At 37.0% G+C, this 22,045-nt stretch overlaps 1 protein-coding gene across 1 annotated transcript in view; it reads right to left on the bottom strand.

Moving 5' to 3' along the window:
• Window positions 1-226: 226 nt before the first annotated feature.
• LOC126248111 (dystrophin-like) overlaps window positions 227-22,045 on the bottom strand; it is a gene marked incomplete at its 5' end in the record, with an annotated part of 304,077 nt that continues 282,258 nt past the window's right edge. The window contains 2 exons of the mRNA XM_049948789.1: window positions 227-3,640; window positions 19,021-19,158. Of these exons, the coding sequence (XP_049804746.1) occupies window positions 3,513-3,640; window positions 19,021-19,158 (266 nt within the window). The remainder of the gene's footprint in view (window positions 3,641-19,020; window positions 19,159-22,045) is intronic.

Below are 22,045 nucleotides of genomic sequence, written 5' to 3'. Positions count from 1 at the left end.
CTGTTGGTTTTTAACAGGACCATTTGAAAATATTGTACGTACTTGAAAACTACATTTTTAATGTAATATTGAAATAAACTTTTTCCTGTTCACAACTAGAACGAAAGTACGAAATAATTAGTTTCAATTCACTCCTCATGAAGGAACTGGGAAAATAAACACTATAAAAACATTTTTCAGAACATGATGATGCCAGAATGGGTTTCCCCACATCCATTTACTGGTCATTACAATAATAAATATTGCTTCAACAATGTCTACAGTTTTTGGTAATAAAAAAACCTTTATTATGAAATCATATCAACTGAAGGACATATGGAAAAAATACATATGAAAGTAGTATGGAAATTTCTCAAACAATTCAACACATTCTGAAATCAGTTGCACGTTCTCAATGCAGAATCATAAAAAAAAAAATCATCTACAAATACAATCTAAAGTGATCCCATTTTTTTAAAAAAAAATTACAAACAAAACATTTTTCTATACATTGTAGCAATGTGAATGAAATGTAAACCACTTCTCTAAATTACCTAGGAATGTCATACCTAATGCACAATTTCAAAGCAATTTAATGGACAAAAGTCATGTACTTATAGGCCTGACTAAACAAACATTGAAGCTTTTGGCAAAACATAATCCATTATGATACGTAAGTTACATATTTGAAGTACAAATATCTACAGCTGCTTTGAATTGGTATGCATTTTCTGTACCCACAAATCTAATGCCAGGCCTTATAATTAATCATGTTGACATATATTCAATAAAGATATCAATTAGCTTCCAACTAATACATTTGGAAATTTTGCAAACATTAACAGTAAAATTGCCTGGAACAATGTGTATTTTATAAAAGTTTCACTGTTAAATGTGTATTACAGTAAAATAATACTAACATTCTATCCTAGTAATTACATGGTATGGTATCCATCAATTTGATATGATCATTGAAATGTATGAGACATGGGGAAATGGTATGCCATCTATAGATAATTTTTAACATATTCTTCATTACAATGTCTTTACAGTTCAAAATAATTTTCAGTTTACAGTTGGCAAATTAAAACAAAAACTGCAATCCAGCTCCAATTTTTTCAACACTGAAATGATGTCAGCAGTATATGTGTATCAGGGATTTTTTGCCAACAGCTTTCCAGACCCAGTGTAGTTACATGGCATGAAATATCAGAAATATGGCTGTGTGTGATCCATTTGACATAAATGTATGAATAATTATTTATTTTTGGATTATTTTGTGACTTTTTCAATGAATAATTACTGTGTATGTAATATCCAGAAATGAAAGCGTCAAATATGAAAATACCAACAAAAAGATGATTTTCAACCGTGATTACAGTCAAGAACATATGTAAGCCTGGAAAATGAAATCCCCTTTATACATGTTACAAATGTATTAACACAGCATACAATATTAAAATAGCCACTCTTCTTTTTCACTTTGAGTTCCAGAAGAGAGCAAATACTGACAAGATCTGAACTCAGAATCAACATGAAAATAGTATACAAATAGAAAGTGGAATGAAGACCTCTATACTCCTATGAAAGGAAACATTGACCACAAAAACTTTACATTTTGGAATACCGGTACATGTACAGTGAAAATGTAATTTCCTCTTAACAGATATATTACCTTTACTCCATCCACATTTATTCGCTTTTGATCCTTTAATGTATTTATTTCTATGTATGGCACACCATCATACAGTATTCAGTCAATTGTTTTCATTACAAACTACTACAGCAATCACATTCGGCATGTTAGATCCACATATTCCATAGAGACAATTGCAGGTGAAAAAATCTAGTATTTCTAATTAATCACTGTGACAGTTCAAATAAACATATCCACTGCTAACTTATGGGAGTGACCAGTATCCTGTATCTTTTCCAGAGCTTATATTCCTCAAAACTACTGTGACTGATTGCTTCATTTCAACAAAAACTCTGAATTAATGCCAGTACATAACTTTATTTACCATTTTTCCAGAGGGCAATAACTGTGTAAGTGAATAATACTTCTTCAGAAAAATATGATAGTGGGATTAAATGCACAAATGTAAAAATTGAGAAAATGTGGATGTGACATGCATAGTCAAAATAACATTAACACTACAATAGGGACAAGTATACAAAAAAAGTAGTACCATTATTCCATTTCTTTTTTTAGAAATGATGTGACATTGCATTAGTTACTTATATTTATTAGTACCATTCACATATGTAATACTTTATTCAGTTTCATTAAAATAGTCATAGAGGTGATATGTTGCGAATAGGTATATTTTTCAGGAATAAATACCAAAAGCTGTAGTTTTACTCATTATAATCTGGGAAAGAAACAAATTCCATTTGTATATTTAACTAGAAACATTTTACAATATCATTATTGGGTTTTGTATCTAATTGATTCTAAACACGAATAGTTAATTTCCATAACAACAGCTTTAAACTTCTACGAAATACCGCAAATTAGAGGGAATTATTTTCACTACTCATTCGAGAAAGACTTGCATATAATAAAATAAAATCATCAAAATAATAGTTAAATTTGGCAATGAAAATGTCAACATCGAAGATATGTGCTATATAACCACCACTGCAGATAATTCACAAATCTTTTTGTCTTACATTCTGCAATTAACAATAACGCTACAGTAGCTTGTGCCACATTTATTTTCTCCAAACATACAGAGTTTGCATCTGTTCAATTTTTCTTTCAATACATATTATTCATAAGCTTTTCCTCTGCTGTACTTAAATTTACTGCAAGTTGCAATGACAATATAAAGTCCTTTCCAATCAAACAATTATCTCTCAAAAGCTAACACATGTATTACTCTAATGGCAACAAACATACATAGAACCATACAGCATATCACTATGGAGGACCTAACAGCGAAAGAAGTTAGACAATACCAGTTTGTGCAATTTTAGATCACTTTTAAATTATTACCAAAGCAGTTTGTAAGTCTCCCTTATTATGATGTTACTATGAAGATATATGATTTTTGAATGTGCACATTTATGTACTGAATATATAAGTGACTGCAGTACTTTGGTCATTTATTTACAAAGATACATCTGTGGTTACACATTAACAAGATTAAACTTACTCTATCTGATAGTATTAATAAAGGAACCATATGTTTCCTTCATGAAGATATGTTACGTAGGATGTGTTTTGGTTTCAAAGTTCAACATTAATTCAGGTATGTAACGCTACACTAAATAATTTTTTCGCGTGTGATGTATTTTGTGCAAAGCTGATTTCAGTTTAATATGGAATTTTGGAGCAATAGTGAAAAAGAATTCATCCCAAATTTCTTTGTGAGTGGACATTTAGTTCTCACTGTATTAAAACTGAATGATTGGATTGATTATCAGCCCTTGGTTAACTTATAAAATTAAAAGGAAATCACTCCTGACATGGACAGCTATAAAAGTTAGCTGTCTGATATGAACGTTTATTACAGAGTCTTAAATTGATGTCATTTTTTATTCTGTCTAGCTGAACCATGGTCAGCTTGATTATCATTGTCATCATCCTGTGGACTCAAATGTGGTTCATCATCAGTCATCACTGTCACAAGCTCGCCAACTGCTTTCCCCAAATCTCCTGAAAATTCAAGAAATCATGCTATAAAATTACATGATTATGTCACAAATTTTCTTCAATGATAACATATCAAACAGTTAATCATTATAAAGTGTACACTGACAGTTTCTCAATCAAAACTTCCTGAATAAAGCTGATAATTATTTTTTCTTAGCCTTCACATGCCTATCAAAACATGTCTTTGAGAGCAAATAATCAACACGTAGGTGAATGTAAATCTGCTGATGGTGACTTTGATTTCGAAGCATTATAAATTACGATGCCTGTTATGCATAGAATGCATCTCTAAATTGTGGAGAGGAAATATCAAGCCATTTTAAGCTTATGGTGTAAATATTTCCCTTGATAACACAACAAATAAGTTTTCAGTTTTTCAAGCACAGAAAATTTCCCTTAAGAAACAAAATGAACCCAAAGAATGCTGATCAAGCTCTTTTTCATAGCAAAGAACTAGGAATATGACAGAAGTTTTTTTCGTAATGACTCATGCACACAGTGAAGAAGATAAGTAACAGGTGTGAATAAATCTCTTCCCCTGCTTTTTCTTTTGGGAAACATCTAAAATACACATATTTTTCAAAGTGTGTAATGTGTATTTGTTAACAGTGATAGCAGGCATGCTCTTTAGAAATTGAAAATAATAATGTAGGCAAAGCATAAAAGTGCAGAAAGAACTGTCATTGTGCAAAACTGTTCCTCAATATAGTATAACTGACAGTTTCAGAAAAAACATTTAGAATATATTAACAAGCAATTTCAAAGTCTGTTTGCATATAACACAAAATAAGAGAAGTTACCAAACACTACAGCAGATGCAGCAAGTTAGTAGTGCAATAGCTGCATATTATATAAGGCTGTACAAGGGAAAATTCCCGATTGTAGTGAGAAATTTTTATTCTGGGTGACAATAAATATGCTGTCTTGAAATAATTTTTCATTGCCACAAGAAGAATTTATTTATAATCCCACACAAACAGAAGAGTTGTCTCATAAGTATTAAGTTTTCCTGATTAAGTTTACATTGAAGTCAGTATTATTTAAAACAATTTTAGTGTAGCTGGTATTATAATTAATTTAGAGGGATCCTCTTTGGTTGTATTAATTACTTATTCAAACAATGACTGGTTTCAGGATTTTAAAATCCCATCTCCAGGTGTATGAAATTAATGCATTTGGTAACATATTACATGCAGTTGGGACAGTCAGTGCAAGAGTTCCAGCAACTGGAGGCTGGTGCAAACTGTCTGCCACCAGGTAGCTGCACGGTAGGAACGCATGGTGGAGGACATATAGTTGCTGGTGAACTTAAAATTCAGTTAATATTCATTCAGCACATCTAATACTGTGAGAAAGAATTTTGTTTATTGAATTTCATTACAGCTAAATGGAGAATGAAAACAATACCAATGACACAAGATTTGGTACATAGGACATCCGCAACTGATAATTAATTTAGAAAGACCTGCTTCAGTTGTATTAATTATTTATTCAAATCACAACCAGTTTTGTGATTTTAAACTTCCACCTTCAGCTGTATGAAATTATTGTATTTGGTAACACACAACATGCGGTAGGACCAACTCCAAGCACTGCATGTTGACAGAAACTGCCCACCACCAGGCAGCCACATGGTAGGAATGCCTGCGGCACACAATTTCCGCCAACATGCAGTGATTAGAGCTCTTGCACTGACTGGCCCAATCACATATAATGTGTTTAAAAAAATTTTCAAATGTGTGTGAAATCTTATGGGACTTAACTGCTAAGGTCATCAGTCCCTAAGCTTGCACACTACTTAACCTAAATTATCCTAAGGACAAACACACACACCCATGCCCGAGGGAGGACTCGAACCTCCGCCGTGGCCAGCCGCACAGTCCATGACTGCAGCGCCTTAGACCGTTCGGCTAATCCCGCGCGGCTAATGTGTTAAAAATACACCTCAAGATGTGATTTTAATATCCAGAAAATAGTTGTGGTTTCAATAAATAATTAAAACAACTGATGTGGATCTCTCTACATTAATTATCATGCCTCTAAGTTGCCAATGTCCTACATACCAAATCTTGTGCCATTGGTATTGTTTTTTTTCATTTATCTGTAATGAAAATTCATTAAACAAAATTCTTTTCCATAGTATTAGTTGCACTGAATGAATATGTTTGTATAACAATTTATTACATCAATGAGAAATATATATAAAATATTCACATTCCCAGTTCTAGCAAACAGCTGCCATCTTCAAATGTGGCAAACCTTTGGTACAAAGGTTTGTGGTGAAGTCTGCCACATCTGAACAGGACAGTTGTTTAACGTAACCAGTAATGTGAATATTTCGTATGTATTTAAGTGATTGCCCATAATAAATGATCAAAGTCATATGGCCTATCATTTCATGGTAACTATGGAAACTGAACAAAATATACAGCACTAGGTACACTTTTGTAGTGAACTAGTAAATATTATTGTGCAGATGTTTTGTATATATTCAGATGTGTTGGTCTGGAAATGATTTTACAAATATTGGGTAGTTTACAAAAATAAGTGTATTCTATATAGTGAACAAGCAAAAATATCTTGCAAAATGTTCAGCTGCAACAATTACATGCAAGTGCATTTTCATAAAGAGTCATACTTACTTCTCATAAATATTATAACATATTAATTTTCATACTGACAGTTGTGTTGTACAGACCAAAATGAATTCAAACCTTGATGTTACAAATGGGACACGGAAAGAAAGTATTTTTAATACTATAAAGTTGTTATTGCAATTACTTTATGTATTTTGAAAACAAAGTAGTTACAATCTAACACAAAAAAGAAGTCATCCCTGTTAATTGATCTCATAATGCATTAATATCTCTGATTCTCATGTTATGTGAGTCATTATTTCGCACGAATTTATTAGATTTTGTTTGTGATATTTATTCACAGATCTTACTTAGCCAAAGTGACCACAATGGAGTCTGGTTTGTTTTACTTTGCACATTCCTTCTCATTTACACCCATATAACATGCCTTGGTAAAAAGAATATCATAATGTATTGGAAAAAGTGAACTCCCAAATCACTGTTTTGTAAATAAGTATAACAGGGTAACTACAAGTTTTCTAAAATTATTTTGCATTTATATGTAAAATTTAAAATATTTGTCTTGCATTTACATACATGCATATTGAATATGGCTTACATGGTTCTCACACATTTATATTATTTAATTATAGTCAGTTTATGAGGCAACTAGAATCTCAAATATTTTCTGTGAATCTGCAAAAACAGATATATAATATTCACTAACCTACATTCTCCCTGCAGCTTTAAAAACAGTAAATATATATGTCAGTAGAGGAACAGAAGATAAATCAAAAGTACATTAAGTACACATTTAATTACCACAAAAGATTCAATTACTACTTAATTAACAACAGTGTATGTTCTCGGTCTCTGTAAACAGTGTAGTATATTTAAACATGAAGTTCAAAGAAGCAACACTTTGATAACATCTCGTAACTCAAGTGATCTCATAGCTCGATTGGGATTCAGTATTTGGCTTGCTCCGGTAGTAGACACAAATGTTAGATTTACTCAAGATGTTAAAAATCTTTTTTAGAAACTTAAATTTTTGCAGATGGTTGGCATTATGGAGTTTAAGGGACCAAACAATGAAGTCATTAGTCCACTGGCTACAAAACAAGCCCTAACAGAACAGTGGTGAAACCCATCTGGTGATACTGTCACAGTATGTAGTACTAATAGGATCATGATGTATGGAGCAATAATGATGTCTGTGGTTACAGTATTTGCACAACACATAAAGTGAATGTTGAGTTGTCCTGTGAGTGTGAGCTGTGGAGCAGAGGGTTGGGGGTCCCCCTCCCCCATTCAAGTTTCATCTGCAGCAGTAGACTGCCCATACCCATACCTTACCCCAGCCAACTCAATGCAGGGACGAAACACTGATGTAATAAACAGTACCCCATCTCTACTAGGGAAGGGAACTCAATATAAGAAAAAGGAAAGGAACTAAAATCATAGTAACAATCAGAAATACACAGGTGATGATATCTACATCTGCATACATATATACTCTGCAAGCCATGGCGGAAGGTACCACATACCACTAAACCATTTCCTTTCCTGTTTCACTGACAAATAGAATGAGAGAAACAGGAGTGTCTAAAAGTCTGCATAAGAGCCCTAATTTCTCACATCTTACCTTCATGGTTCTTATACAAAATTTTGAAATTTACATTAGTGGCAGTAGAATGGTTCTGCAAGTGGCCTCAAATGCTGATTCTCAAAATTTCTGCAATGACGCCTCATGAAAATAGCATCTTTCCCCTCCAAGCATTCGCATTTCAATTAACAAAGCACTTCCATAGCACTTGTGCGCTGCTTGCACCTACCAGTAACAAATCTAGCAGAGTGCTTCTGAACTGCTTCGAAGTCTTCCTTTAATCTGACCTGTTGGTGATACCAGACACTCAAATGCTATTCAAGAATGTGTCACACAAGCATTCTATACGGCATCTCCTTTATGGATGAGCTACACTTTCCCAAAATTCTCCCAATGAAATTACAGTATTTACTCGAATCTAAGCCGCACTTTTTTTCCGGTTTATGTAATCCATAAAGCCGCCTGCGGCTTAGAATCGAGTGCAAAGTAAGCGGAAGTTCTGAAAAGTGTTGGTAGATGCCGCCACAACTAACTTCTGTCATCGAATATATGTAGCTCTACGCGTGCATGCACAAAGATAAATACTGGCGCCAAAACCTCTGCGTCAGTAAATAAATTTAAAAAAAAAGGTGGAAGACGAGCTTTTTTCTCCGCCCCGAGTTTCGACCACTGCATTTTCATACATTATCCAACGAAGTAAATACAAATTCCGTATTCGACTGGAAAGACTGTTTGGGATGTTTGTCAATATGGCCAACTCTGCGTTCTGAATTTTTTCCCACCTGTGAGAAGAGATGGTTGCTAATAGGAACTTTTATGAATTGTGAATCACATGCAGTATTCTCTTCACCATAAGAATAATACGAATATAAACATTTTGTCATGTATTCTTTCGTGTTTGCTGCTATCTCATTTAAATCCTGTCTGCCTAATAAACTACGAAACTAGAGTGAGACAACAGCCAACGTGGAAGAATATACGTAACATGTCATGTTTGTATTCGTCTTATTCTTATGCCTAATAGTGATACAGTCAGAAACGAAGCACGGCAATTGACTAGTTTTTTAAATCTAAGATGACTCTAATTTCTGTGCAGAATGTAATTTACTAAAGAGGCGTCTGCAAAGATTTTCAAACAGAGAAAAATTTTCGCTAAACTCTCATTCACAACATCTTCTATCATACGCAGTCTATTATTTGGTTCTTGTTGATCATTATCAAAGAAAGCAGCAGTGTAAGTAACAACAAATAGCAGTCTCTTGCCACTGTTTCGCTAACGAGACGATTTTTCTCTCTTTTTTTTAATTGTAAGCGGCGGTAGCGCGCACAAAAGCAAGCCATGCCGCGAGCGGCGACAGGCCGTAAACACTCATTATCAGAATGTGACAAACAATGCATGACACAGTAAAGTAATGCATTTTCAGCTTTGAGTGGCGTAAACACCTATAACAAAGAGAACAGCACTTATCAGATCAAAGAAAAATAAGCAATCAATTCAAACCAGACGAAGCACGTGAAAAAGGAAGGGTACCCGTATAAATACGGACGGAGCGCCTGACGCATAGCAACGGCTACCTAATAAAACTTAACTGCTAAGCTTACGACTCGAACCAAACTACTGTAGCTGTATCGTCATTCATTCGACCAAAATTGTGTGTCATATTACAATGGACCAACTTTGTTTCGATTTGGAGGTGCGGCCTAAATCTTTTCTCTCCCCTTGAATTTCGAGTCTCAAATTTCAGGTGCGGCTTAGATTCGGGAATTTTTTTTTTCCTCGATTTCGAGTCTCATTTTTCATGTGCGGCTTAGATTCGAGTAAATACGGTAAGCCCAGCGTTCGCCTACCAATCTGACATGCACATTCCTTTTCATATCGCTCTGCAGTGTCATGCCTAGATATTTAATTGAAGTGACTGTGTCAAGCAGCATCCTACTAATGCTATATTCAAACGTTACAGGACTGTTTCTCCAACTCATCTGCAATAACTTACATTTTTCTACGTTCAGTGCATTCATCACATCAACTAGAAATTCTGTCTATGTCGTCTTGTATACTCCTAATCACACAACATCAACATCTTCCTGTACACCACAGCATCACCACCAAACAGCCACAACTACCCTGGGGCAATCTGCACAATACCCTTGTCTCTGATGAACACTCGCCTTTGAGAACAACATACTGGGTCCCATTACTTAATAAGTCTTTGAGTGACTCGCATACCTGGGAACCTAAACCATATGCTTGGACCTTCATCAACAGTCTGCAATGGGGCACCTTGTCCAATGCTTTCCAGAAATCTAGGAATATGGACTCTGCCTGTTGCCCCCAATTCTTGGTCTGTAGGAAATCATGTGAGTAAAGCGCAAGCTGAGCTTTGCACGAGTGATGCTTTCTAAATCTGTGCTGATTGGTGGACAAAAGCTTGTCTGGCTCCAGAAACTTTATTATTTTCAAACTCTGAAAGTATTCAAGAATTCTGCAGCAAACTGGTGTTAAGGATATTGTTCTGTAATTATTTGGGTCCTTTCTTTTACCTTCCTTGTATACAGGAGTCACCTGCGCTTTTTTGCAGTCACTCGGGATTTTGCACTGGGCGAGAGATATACAATAAACGCAAGCTAAGTAAGGGGCCAATGCCACAAAGTACACCCTGTAAAACAGAACTGGGATTTCATCTGTACCTGGAGACTTATTCCTTTTCAACTCTAAGTTGCTTCTCTACACCGTGGATAACTACTTCTATGTACTCTATGCGGGATTGTTGTAACAGTCAAATGGCGTATGTTTGTACAATCCTCCTGTGTGAATAATTTCTTAAACATTAAATTTAAAACTTGAGCTTTTCTTTTGCTATATTCTTTTCCCACCCCAGACTGATTGACGAGTGACTGGATAGAAGCCTTTGACCTGCTTAGTGACTGTATGTATGACCACAATTTTCTTGGGTCCTCGGCAAGATCTTTTGTCGAGATATGACAGTGGAAGTTGTTGTAAGCTTTGTGGATTGATCTTAAATTTCTAGTAACTTTTGGCTGCCAACATTTGCACATTCTTTTTTGAACAGAGTGTGCAACAAACTCTGTTTCCTCAGAATTTTCTGAATCTGCTTATTAAACCACAAAGTGTCCCTTCTATCCTTAATCCACATACAAGACTCGCATGTCTCCACAGTGCAATTTACAAGCAGTAAATTTACAGTCAGCTCACCAGAAAGCCCTGAGGTGGTAGGCCACTTGCAATAGTGGCTGAAACGTCAGACAATTTTATATATTGACAATGTGGTCAACAGCCCAAAAAAATTTTACTGGTGATATACAATCAATTTAAACTTTTCCCATAATTCCTCTGCATCCATCACATTGTAGCCGAATGGTGTCCATTGTCCAAGTGGGATGCTAACAACTACTTATTTCACAAGCTGTGACGTGGTAGTGAATAAAACAGTGTCCCAAATATAGAATAAATTTCCTTTACTTTACGTCTAGGGTCACATATTTTTTGTTATCAGATTACCGGTTTTGATCTATAATGACCATAGAACAGATCTGAAGATGGTCATTATAGATCAAAACAGACAAAAAAACTTGTGACCACAGACGTAAAGTAAAGAAAATTTAAGCTACTTATTTGCTTTTTCTAACCTAAGTCCTCTCTCAGCCTTCTCAACGGGTTTATTAACTTTAGTAGCCATCATCACTATGATGACATCATATCACTAATCCCTGTCTCTATACTGACTCTGTCAATAGGTCAGAAGTGTTTGTAGCTAAAAGGTCTGAAACATTTTCCCTCGTGTGTGGGTTGTCTAACTAGCTGTTTAAGGCAGTTTTCGGAAAATGTGTTCTAATGTGCTTCACAGGACTGTATGTCTGTACCACCTGCAGTGAATCTACAAATGTTTCAGTCTATATTTGGTGGATATCAGTTCTCTCCAACAAATTAAACATGATAAAGGAAAAAGACTATGTCGGCAGGCAGAACAGATGCAGAGGATACATCAGAGCACAACATACTGTGGTAGGTAAACCTCCCGCAGTAGTCCCACACCTGATCTGATAAATTCAAAGTATTAAAGTCAGGAATAACACCCACTCTCATGGAGAAAGTGCAAAACCTCCTTCTTTCATCATTGGCCAATATCAAGGACAACAAATCCGTGACCTTGCAGTTGTTGAAGTGCTCTAAGAGAGCACTCCACTGGCATGTAGTCCACTGTCAGCAGCATACCGTAGGTACACTGGGGTGAGAGAGTGGGCAATGTGGAGGGAGAAGAGATAGTATCATTATGCAGGATGAAACTCTAATTCAGATGAGAGTGTCAAACACAGAGCCACAATAAAATCATGGATTCCCATCAAGATGAATCGGAGGAGGAACACCGAGCTGCAGTTGTCTCTTAGATGACACAGAGTTTGATGTAGAGAGGGGTATCCCACCATTCTTTGTTCCAACTGTGATAGCACACCTGTTATGGATGCATCCATATGTTTGGACTCAGCGTCCCCATTGCCAGAATCAGTCATGAGGTTACTTCCCTGACAAGGCCATCAACCATTTCATTTTCGGTGATCCCCTATGACTCGGGGTCTAGAGGAAAACAACTGAGTGGCCATTATGGCAGTGGACAAGTAGAAGATCATGGACTGTGGACACTATAATGTGGTGAGGTCAACACTGACTAATAACCTGTGTGCTGCTCATCAAGTCATTGCACATCACAAACTGCTGTTTGTCTGTTTGTGGTATTTCTCCTTACAAAATGGAGAGTGTTGGCAATTGTAACCAGTTCTGTTATGAAGACTGAAGGTCTCTGGGCATTAGTATACTTGAGAATGGATCCTGTTCTTCCATGTTTTCTTGTGTGTGTGCGTGTGGGGGGGGGGGGGGGGGATGCTGTCATGCAGTCAAGTGGTTGGAGAGAAAGATCTGTACAGAGGAATTCCAGCACAGAATTTAAATTTGTAGGCCTGTCCTAGATCAAGGATCAGGGGCTTGGAGCACCTGGGAAGGTAGAAAAAAAGAGACATAGTTGAGTAGTAGCTAGTAACACCAAAGCCACAAGGGTAGGGTCTCAGAGTCTGCCAGAAGTTTGCCTATTGGGCTCATTTGGAAAGACCCAGTGGTGAGCTCTACCCCACATTGGTTGACAGGGTCACACAATCAAAATGCTGATGGTGCTGTTGAACCACATATCTGGCATCCATAGTTCAATCACGCACAAAACAGAGACCTATAAAAGCATAATATAGTGGCGTGAGCTGCATCTGAAAAGATGTGCCCCAGAAATCTGTGTATTCAGTTTCGCATGAGACTTAATTTTAGCTGTCAGATGTGAAGCATCCACATCAGTTTGTTATCAAACTGGATGTCCATAATGCAGGACTGAACAAATATTTTCAGATTTTGGGTTCCAAGGAAAAGTTCCATGTCCAAATGGATGCATTTCCTGGTAAAAGTGTATTTCCTGCAGAAATAAAAGCCATAGTTGTGGGCCTTCACATGGCTCCTTGGAGTTGACACTCAATAAGGGCCATCGACTGAGAGCTGTTCCAAATATAAAAGTCATTTACTTAGAGGGCAGTAGTAACTGACAGTCCCACAGAGTCCACCAGTCCTTTAATAAATAGTAGGAAAAAGGTAACACTGAAGACAGAGCTCTGGGGTACACCATTCTCTTGCAACAGGGGGAAGCTGAGGTATGTTCCGACTCTAACCGTGACTGATCAGTGAGACAAGAAGTTGTAGACAAATGTCAGTAAAGAACCAACACGTCCTCAGCGAAGGAGAGTACTCAGATACAACTACACCAGGTAGTATTACAGGCTTTACATAAGTTGAAGAAAACATCAATGGTGATGTTTGGTAAAAGTCAGTAGTATTCCCGTTTCTAATCTGACCAGGTGGTCAGCTGAGGACCACACCTCCCAGAAATCAGAACAAGTGGATAAAAGGCCCGATAACTTGAGAACCCAGCACAACTGAAGAGCCACCATCCTCTGGAGTAACTTATATAGCACACAAGAAAGGTTGACAGGTTGGTAGCCATCAATGGAAGTTGACTCCCTTCCTGGCTGAAGGATCTGGATAATGATACTACTCCACCACTTGGAGGGGAATTCACCTATGATCCAGATACATTTCCAACTCTGAGAAGGTATTTTTTATGATCTGCATTCAGGGCCTGAAGCTGTGTCATGGGATGAGTAATGGGCACGAAGCAACTGTCATTCCATTAATGATTCATTACATGACTCTGAATAATATACACTACAGTGAAGGATTGGAACGTGGTGCTTACATGCCTGAAAAGCAGGAGGGGAAGAGGGCATCGCAAAATGTTCCACGAGGACATATCCAGTTAAGCAATATTTCCCTGTCTGGTGGCAGGTAAATATTGCAACTAGCGATATCAGTGTTTGTTCGAATCTCACAGCCACCATCTCAAATCATGTTTGTAGGGTAACCCATTCACAAAAGACATTTGTGCAAAAGACTACACAGACTTCTCTCAAAATGCCCTCTTGGGGTTGGCATGGCTCCTACAGCAAATATAGTAGGAACCAAACTTAAGATAGTGATTACTGGGAAAACAAGCTCCTTGCAGGACAATACAGATTGCAGAATAGAATAGCAGGTGTCTTAGTTCAGGGGGTGGCAGTAGTACCCATTACAATTCCACAGTGAAATTGTTCTGGGGAAAAGGTGGGGGGGAGGGGGGGGGGAATGAAAATGCCAAAATCCAACTCCAGAGTCAGAGTCTTTACTCACTCCCATATGCATTTGTAGTGTGCAGCAGCATAGGGCCCAAGTTAGAGTATTTATCAATGATAGTTGTGCCTGCAGCAGTGTGCACACTATGGAGCACACGTTATGGAACTGTACCCTCTTATGAAGATGCAGCAGGTAACAGTCATCAGGCATTAAGGATGCTGTACTGTAGAACAAGTCAGTCTAGTGCATGTTTGATGAAACTGCAGTGACAGTATCAAGGAAAACCAATAAGGACTCCACAATGCATTCAACCACATGTCAGCATGCTGCCATTCCTACAACTAAACATTTTATATAAGTGGAGAAAAGGTAACTGACATTGTTGATCACAGACAGAAACAGTCTTCAGTTCAAGACTATTCATTGCATTAAAGCATGTGACTTCAGAAATACAAATTCTAAGAATTTACAGTGAATTGTGGAATTGACTGCCACAGTGGAAACACTGCTGACATGTTGCCCTATCTCCAATGGATCCAGCAGACAATTGCTGTTGACGGGTAGTTTGAGGGCAGATCCAGAACAATGAGTGACTACACAAATACAGAAGTAAATAGATATATCTAAAAGCAAAGATGATGTGACTTACCAAACGAAAGCGCTGGCAGGTCGACAGACACACAAACAAACACAAACACACAAAATTCAAGCTTTCGCAACAAACTGTTGCCTCATCAGGAAAGAGGGAAGGAGAGGGAAAGACGAAAGGATGTGGGTTTTAAGGGAGAGGGTAAGGAGTCATTCCAATCCCGGGAGCGGAAAGACTTACCTTAGGGGGAAATAAGGACGGGTATACACTCGCACACACACACATATCCATCATCACATATACAGACACAAGCAGACATATGTCTTTAAATATGTCTGCTTGTGTCTGTATATGTGTGGATGGATATGTGTGTGTGTGCGCGAGTGTATACCCGTCCTTTTTTCCCCCTAAGGTAAGTCTTTCCGCTCCCGGGATTGGAATGACTCCTTACTCTCTCCCTTAAAACCCACATCCTTTCGTCTTTCCCTCTCCTTCCCTCTTTCCTGATGAGGCAACAGTTTGTTGCGAAAGCTTGAATTTTGTGTGTTTGTTTGTGTGTCTATCGACCTGCCAGCGCTTTCGTTTGGTAAGTCACATCATGTTTGCTTTTAGATATATTTTTCCCACGTGGAATGTTTCCCTCTATTATATTAATATCATGAAGTAAATAGATAGATAGATAGACAAATAAATAAATCGAGTAAGGGGATCTGGGGCTGATAGGCCTGCTAGGATCACCTTCACTTGGATTTCTTTGTAAACTTGACTTTTGAACTTTTGGAAGTTTTTCATGTTGGAGAAGATTTGTCAGATTTAACATAGGGATCTGAAATAGAGCATACTGGTCTATGGTCCACAACCTGTGGTTCCTTGCACTACTGCCCAGTGACAGGATGAGAGTCTTCATGGTTCTGGGAGGAGGGTTCCCAGAAGCCATCCCTCTACCAGGTAACACAAAAGAAGAAGAAGAATGCTTCTTGAGCTGAGAATGGATGATTGGAGTCCCTGACATTGGCAGGACAGCAGATGATAAAATAGTCTAATCCACCTCGGATCAAGGGGGCTTTATCACAGTGTGGTGAGGAGTTGATTTTATTTCGATGAGCAGCGAGGTATTTTCCACACATGTATCAAAATTGGTCATCACAGTAACAGAGTCAAGACATATACACTTCTTTTTAGCAATAGCAATAGCATAGGACAATAATCAAAAGTTTTGTATTCTTAGATTGTCTGTTCCTTCTTGTATGGCAGCTACTGACCCAAGTTACAGAATGGATACATAGTGTTCTGTCAAGATGAGTATATCCCCAATAGCGACAAGTGGGTTAACTGGGGCATCGACACGTGGAAGCACTTAAAGCACCGCATAGGGTATGACATCAATGATAAACTGTGATCTTAACCTTTTATGTGCATGAGGTCCCCTCAAAAACTAGAATAAATCTCCTCGTGTCAACTCTATTATCTTCTGTCCCCTTCTAAATACAGTGGATGGACTACACCTCCCACAGTTCCATGTTGGCATGTAGTTATTGATCTGATTGTAATAGCCAGCATCTTTCAAACATAGTGCCCTGTCTTTTGTTTAAACATCTAGGAGGAATAAAAGGAATTGGAATACTGTACAAAGTACATGTAAACAAGGGTCTAGACTGAAAGGAGTCCACAGTTGTGATAATGAAGAGCCTCTCCACGTCTGTTGCAATGCTGCCACCTCCACAACCACCCTCCAGGGATTTTGTGATTCTGTGAGAGACAGCAAAGGACTTGGAAAAACAGTTGAACGGAATGGACAGTGTTTTGAAAGGAGGATATCAGCTGAACATCAACAAAAACAGAGCAAGGATAGTCTAATGTATACCAATTAGATCAGGTGATGCTGAGGAAATTAGATTAGGGTATGAGACTATGAAAGCAGTAGATGAGTTTTGCTGTTTTGGAAGCAAAATAACTGATGATGGCCATAGCAGAAAGAATAACAATTGCAGACTGGCAATGGTAAGGAAAATGTGTCTGCAAAAGAGAAATTTATTAGAAGTTTAGGAAGCCTTTTCTTAAATTATATGTGTGGAGTAAAGCCATGTATGAAAGTGAAACACGGAAGATAAACAGTTTAGACCAGAAGAGAACACAAGCTTCTGAAATGTGGTGCTACAGAAGAATGCAGAAGATCAGATGAGCTGATCCCATAACTAATGAGGAGGTACTGAACAGAATGTAGGCAGTGAAGAACTGACATTTAGTAATTAGCAAGGTCTCACCATTGGTTCCAGTACAGACTAAGAACTGTGATGAGCAGAGTTGTCTATGTTGACATCACCGTACCTCCCCTCATGGCATAGCCAATGGTGGGAACACATTTGGGTTGGACTGATGAGCAGCATAGTAAGGGTTCTCATCTGAAGAGACTGCCACGGTCTCACAACTGTCAGTTGATATAGTTAAAATAACCTACAAAGCCCAAAAATTAATATTAATGATGATGCACTAAGTAGGACTCAGTTGTGTTTGAATACGTTAGTAAAGAAACCAACAAATATCATAGAGGGAGGAGAACAAATCACAAGTGAGCTTGCTTTGTGCTTAACAGTGTATCTCATTTTGCACATTCTTCAAATGGCTATCTTGTGAGATACAATTCTAAAACTATCCAAAAAATGCTGATTCTGTGAAATTAAGTGATAAGGATATTGTGTAAAAATGACTGTGATAAATCTTTCGAAGGACTGCTCAAGAACATTACTGTTCTTACACTCACATGCCAGTATACTTACTCTTTAATAACATGAATGGATTTAATATCGCTTTTGAATGAAATGTCATACACAAAATCATAACAAACATGAGTTTTCACTCTTGTGTATGGTTGAATTACAAGTTTTGACTGATTGCTGTAATCACAAATAAAACAATTCAACAAATTAACCCTTATCTGAAAGATGAATTTCCTCAGGCTATACAGTTTATAATAATCGCAGCACAACTAAATATGAGCTGTGTTTCAAAACTTGCAAGAGTAACTTGTTTAAAAATGTTAATGCAAGCATATTCAAAGAACATATGCAAAAATTTAGAACATAAATGATGAGAGAGAATTCTTGTAGCCCAGCCATGCTTAAAATTTAAGAAAACCATAACAGTTTCAGATCAGAGTCAGATCTCTCTGCTGTCAGCAAGAGACTATATCTACAGTATGGTTACTATCTTTAAAACTGACTGCATCCAAAAATTTGTAAAGCAGGTTGACTGTCATTCAGGTACATATCCAGTGGGTGCCAATGCTTGAAATCATACTAGGTAAGTAACAACAGAAAGAGTCATGCAAGTTTCCTCCCCACAATTTTTTGATATTGTAACAATGAACAATCATTTACTTTTCAATAAAACCAGGGAAAAAATTATGATACTACTGGAAAAGGCACACAATAAATATGCGAGAAAAATTTAAGGTGAATCACTAATAACAAAAATGATGTAAGTAACTTACTGATAACAAAAACTGTAACAGCTTATTAACTAATTTTAATTGGTTTGAATGTAACTGTAGATAATGGAAATGGTAAATCACACAGGCACAGTAAGCACATTTAGATGGAAACAGTGGCTTCAACAACTGTAAATATAGGTGGAAAAATGTGATTAGTAATTAATGATCTGTTAAAACCCAAGACAAATAATTTTGGATATTAGCACCAAACAAATAAAACACACACACACACACACACACACACACACACACACACACAGACTTTTATATTTCACTCCAACTACATTTAATTCTATGCTCTATTTTTCCCAGTAAACAAAATATGTATGGTATCCATCACACACCAGTGTGCCCCAAAATATGCTAAGTTAAAGTTAAGACAAGTGTTTTCTGGAGGCACCCACCTGCCATATGAAGCAAATTACCCACATTCTGTGCAGTGGATGCAGAAGCTGAAGCCATGTTGTGTGTAGCGGGGGGTGGGGGAGGCCGCATATCTGCACGATCGAGGCTGCTCCTACCACCATCAACCCAGCGACCACCTACACATGCACCACCTACTGCACTTCTTGCTACATTGTTAGTAACTAATTGTTTTGCACACACCTTATACTACCACAGCCACATTGGTCACCCCCATGTTAGTTTACTACTTTGATGAACAATTACTCATAAACCCAAAGAACACATAAGCAGTGGAAAAGTAAACCATAGGACACTTCACAACATACCTGATTAATTGTCAATACAGAGAAGTAAACTGTCAAATAGCTTTGATGTACATAAATGGTAGTATTCTATTGAGCAATATCAAATTTCCATTATTTATTCATGTAATTATATAAGAGTAATAGAAACATTTACATTCAGTTGTAACTGGGATACAAATATGACCTCTTAAGTTTTGAGGATAACAATCTTTACAAAGTTAATAATTCACTATTTACTAAAACCTGTTGCCAAAACAATCAAATTTATTTACTAGAGTAACAAAACAGAAATCAAGAGAATAAGAGAATGTTGTAAAGTAACTTTATATGAGTCTATATTTCAGGTAATAAGTAAACCTAATGTTTGGAATTCAGATCTTATCAAAAAGCACTAGGAGTCAACTCAACAGAAAACAATTCAAGCTTCACAGATTTAGATGCAGTGCATGTCTGTATTATTTTCTGAGGGTACACATTTTTCCTTTCACAATTAGGGGACTGGAAACTGCAAGAAAGCATTTGTTGGCAAACAGTAATATTTCAGTTAATCAAAGACTGCCAAGGCAGAAATGGAATGCATATTATTGAAAGGAGGTTATGATTTACAGCTTTTAAAAATATTTGTGGAAAAACATAATGTTGCACAATAGCTCTATGTCACTTTATTACAACTACCAATTTTGCTCAAACAATAGTCCATCACCAGGTATATAAGAGAAGGACATTAATTACAGACTCAAGCCCAATCATGATCTTTGTGTCGGTATCAACAGTATACATTAAGTGCAGCAATCTTTCAGAATACCAGAACAAGAAAATACCCAAGTTATACATAAGGCAGTGTGTTACCTGGGCGAAGGACATGGTGAGATTGAATTGACCTTTGCTCTTGTGTCACAAGTACATACTTCCCATTTTTGTGACAAGAGCAAAAATCATTTGAGTCAGGTCATCCATTTCACACTGTTAATGTATTGCATTATGTGTAAAGTGGGTACTTTTGGGCAGACAAATGATATAATTGAATGAATGCATGTGCTGTAACTAATATCTTTTGTAAACCTTAGGATGATCTGTCTGACTGAAACTGGTAGTTATTAAAAGTGACCAACAGCTATTGTGCAATCATGAGTTCTCGGAAGTGGAATGCATTTTTTTCGAATGGCTTTCAAGTTTTATTGAAACTTTATGACATGGCTCTTATCTTTGTGGAGTGAGTTAAGGTACCTTACAGTGCCAAATATACAGGAAATACAGTTGAGTCCGATCTATACCTAATTCTGTTATGCATAATTCTTATTTATATGTAACGTCTTCTCGGTCTCAGAAAAATATAATTTAAAAACGTGTTAATTAATAAATTCTGGTAAAAAAATTGAGTTTTGCATAACTGTAATGAGCATTGTTGTTTTAAAAGCCCCGTCATATTTTCGTCAACTTTATTGACATACACAAATACAGTGAGTGGGTGGCACAGAAAAGACAGGGGACAAAGACATAGTTAACCAGAGTGGGCTGCATTAAAACAAAGACACTCCTGGCACTGTTGTTTCCAATATGAGAATTTCTTTCATAGTAACAGTCAAGTAGTTAATAGTTGCCAGCAGACGTTTATTATTGAACAGTGATTCTATCATTCAGTCGCTCGGAGAAAAAAAAGGAGTAACTTACACACTAGATCAGAAAGTAAAATTCATATGAGAGGTGGATCTGAGATTGCTTCAGTCTTAGAAGTTGCCTATATCACGCTATGTACATTCATCAACAAGAAACAGTATTTTGAATGAGTTTTTTAAAATTGGGTGCAAAATCAACAAAATGCAGCTGTCTGCAAAAAAAACTGATATATGTAGATTTTTAAAAGGCACTTTTTACATGGTTCCAGCAAAAATAGGCTGCAGCTCTACCGATCAATGGCAACATGCTAAAAGCAAAGATGATAGATTTAGCTAGAAGTATGAATATCACTACTAATTTAAAGGCTTCATCAGGATGCTTACAAGGATTTAGAGATCATCAAGGAATCATAGGGAGAACAATTTCTGGTGAATGGAATGCTGTGGACAACGTCTTGGTGCAACACTGGACTGATGATGTTCTGCCAGGTATCTTAAAGGGAGTGTCAACCTAAAAATATCATCTAAAACTGTAATGAGACTGGTCTATTCTACAGTCCACTTAGTAGTGAAACATAAGTTGGAAAGGTAACAATATTGTGAAAAGGAAAGCTGCCACTCACCATATAGCAGAGATGCTGAGTGGCACATAGGCACAACAAAAAGACTGTCAGAAATATAACTTTCGGCCAGTAAGGCCTTCATCAACACTAGACAAAACACACACACACACACACACTCAAGCAAATGCAAGTCACACACACATGACTGCAATCTCTGACAACTGAGGCCACACTGCGAGCAGCAGCACCAGTGCAAGCTATATCTTTGACCATCTTTTTGTTGTACCTATCTGCAACTCAGCATCTCTGCTATAAGGTGAGTAGCAACTTTCCTTTTCACAATATTGTTAGCTGGAAAAGGCTGCTCATGCTATGGAGGGAAGAAAAGTAAAATCTGTGTGACAGTTCTTCTCTCCATGAATGCAAATGGATTTGACAAACTTCCCCCGCTGGTGACAGGAAAATCTAAGAATCCAAGGTGTTTCAAACATCTAAAGATGAAACATATGGAATACAATTCCAATAAAAATTCTTGGATGA

The sequence above is a fragment of the Schistocerca nitens genome, chromosome 3 (genome assembly GCF_023898315.1).
Source record: "Schistocerca nitens isolate TAMUIC-IGC-003100 chromosome 3, iqSchNite1.1, whole genome shotgun sequence".
NCBI classification, from domain to species: Eukaryota; Metazoa; Arthropoda; class Insecta; order Orthoptera; family Acrididae; genus Schistocerca; species Schistocerca nitens.
The sequence above is the reverse complement of the archived record's forward strand: the minus strand, read 5'-3'. Positions and strand labels throughout refer to the sequence as shown.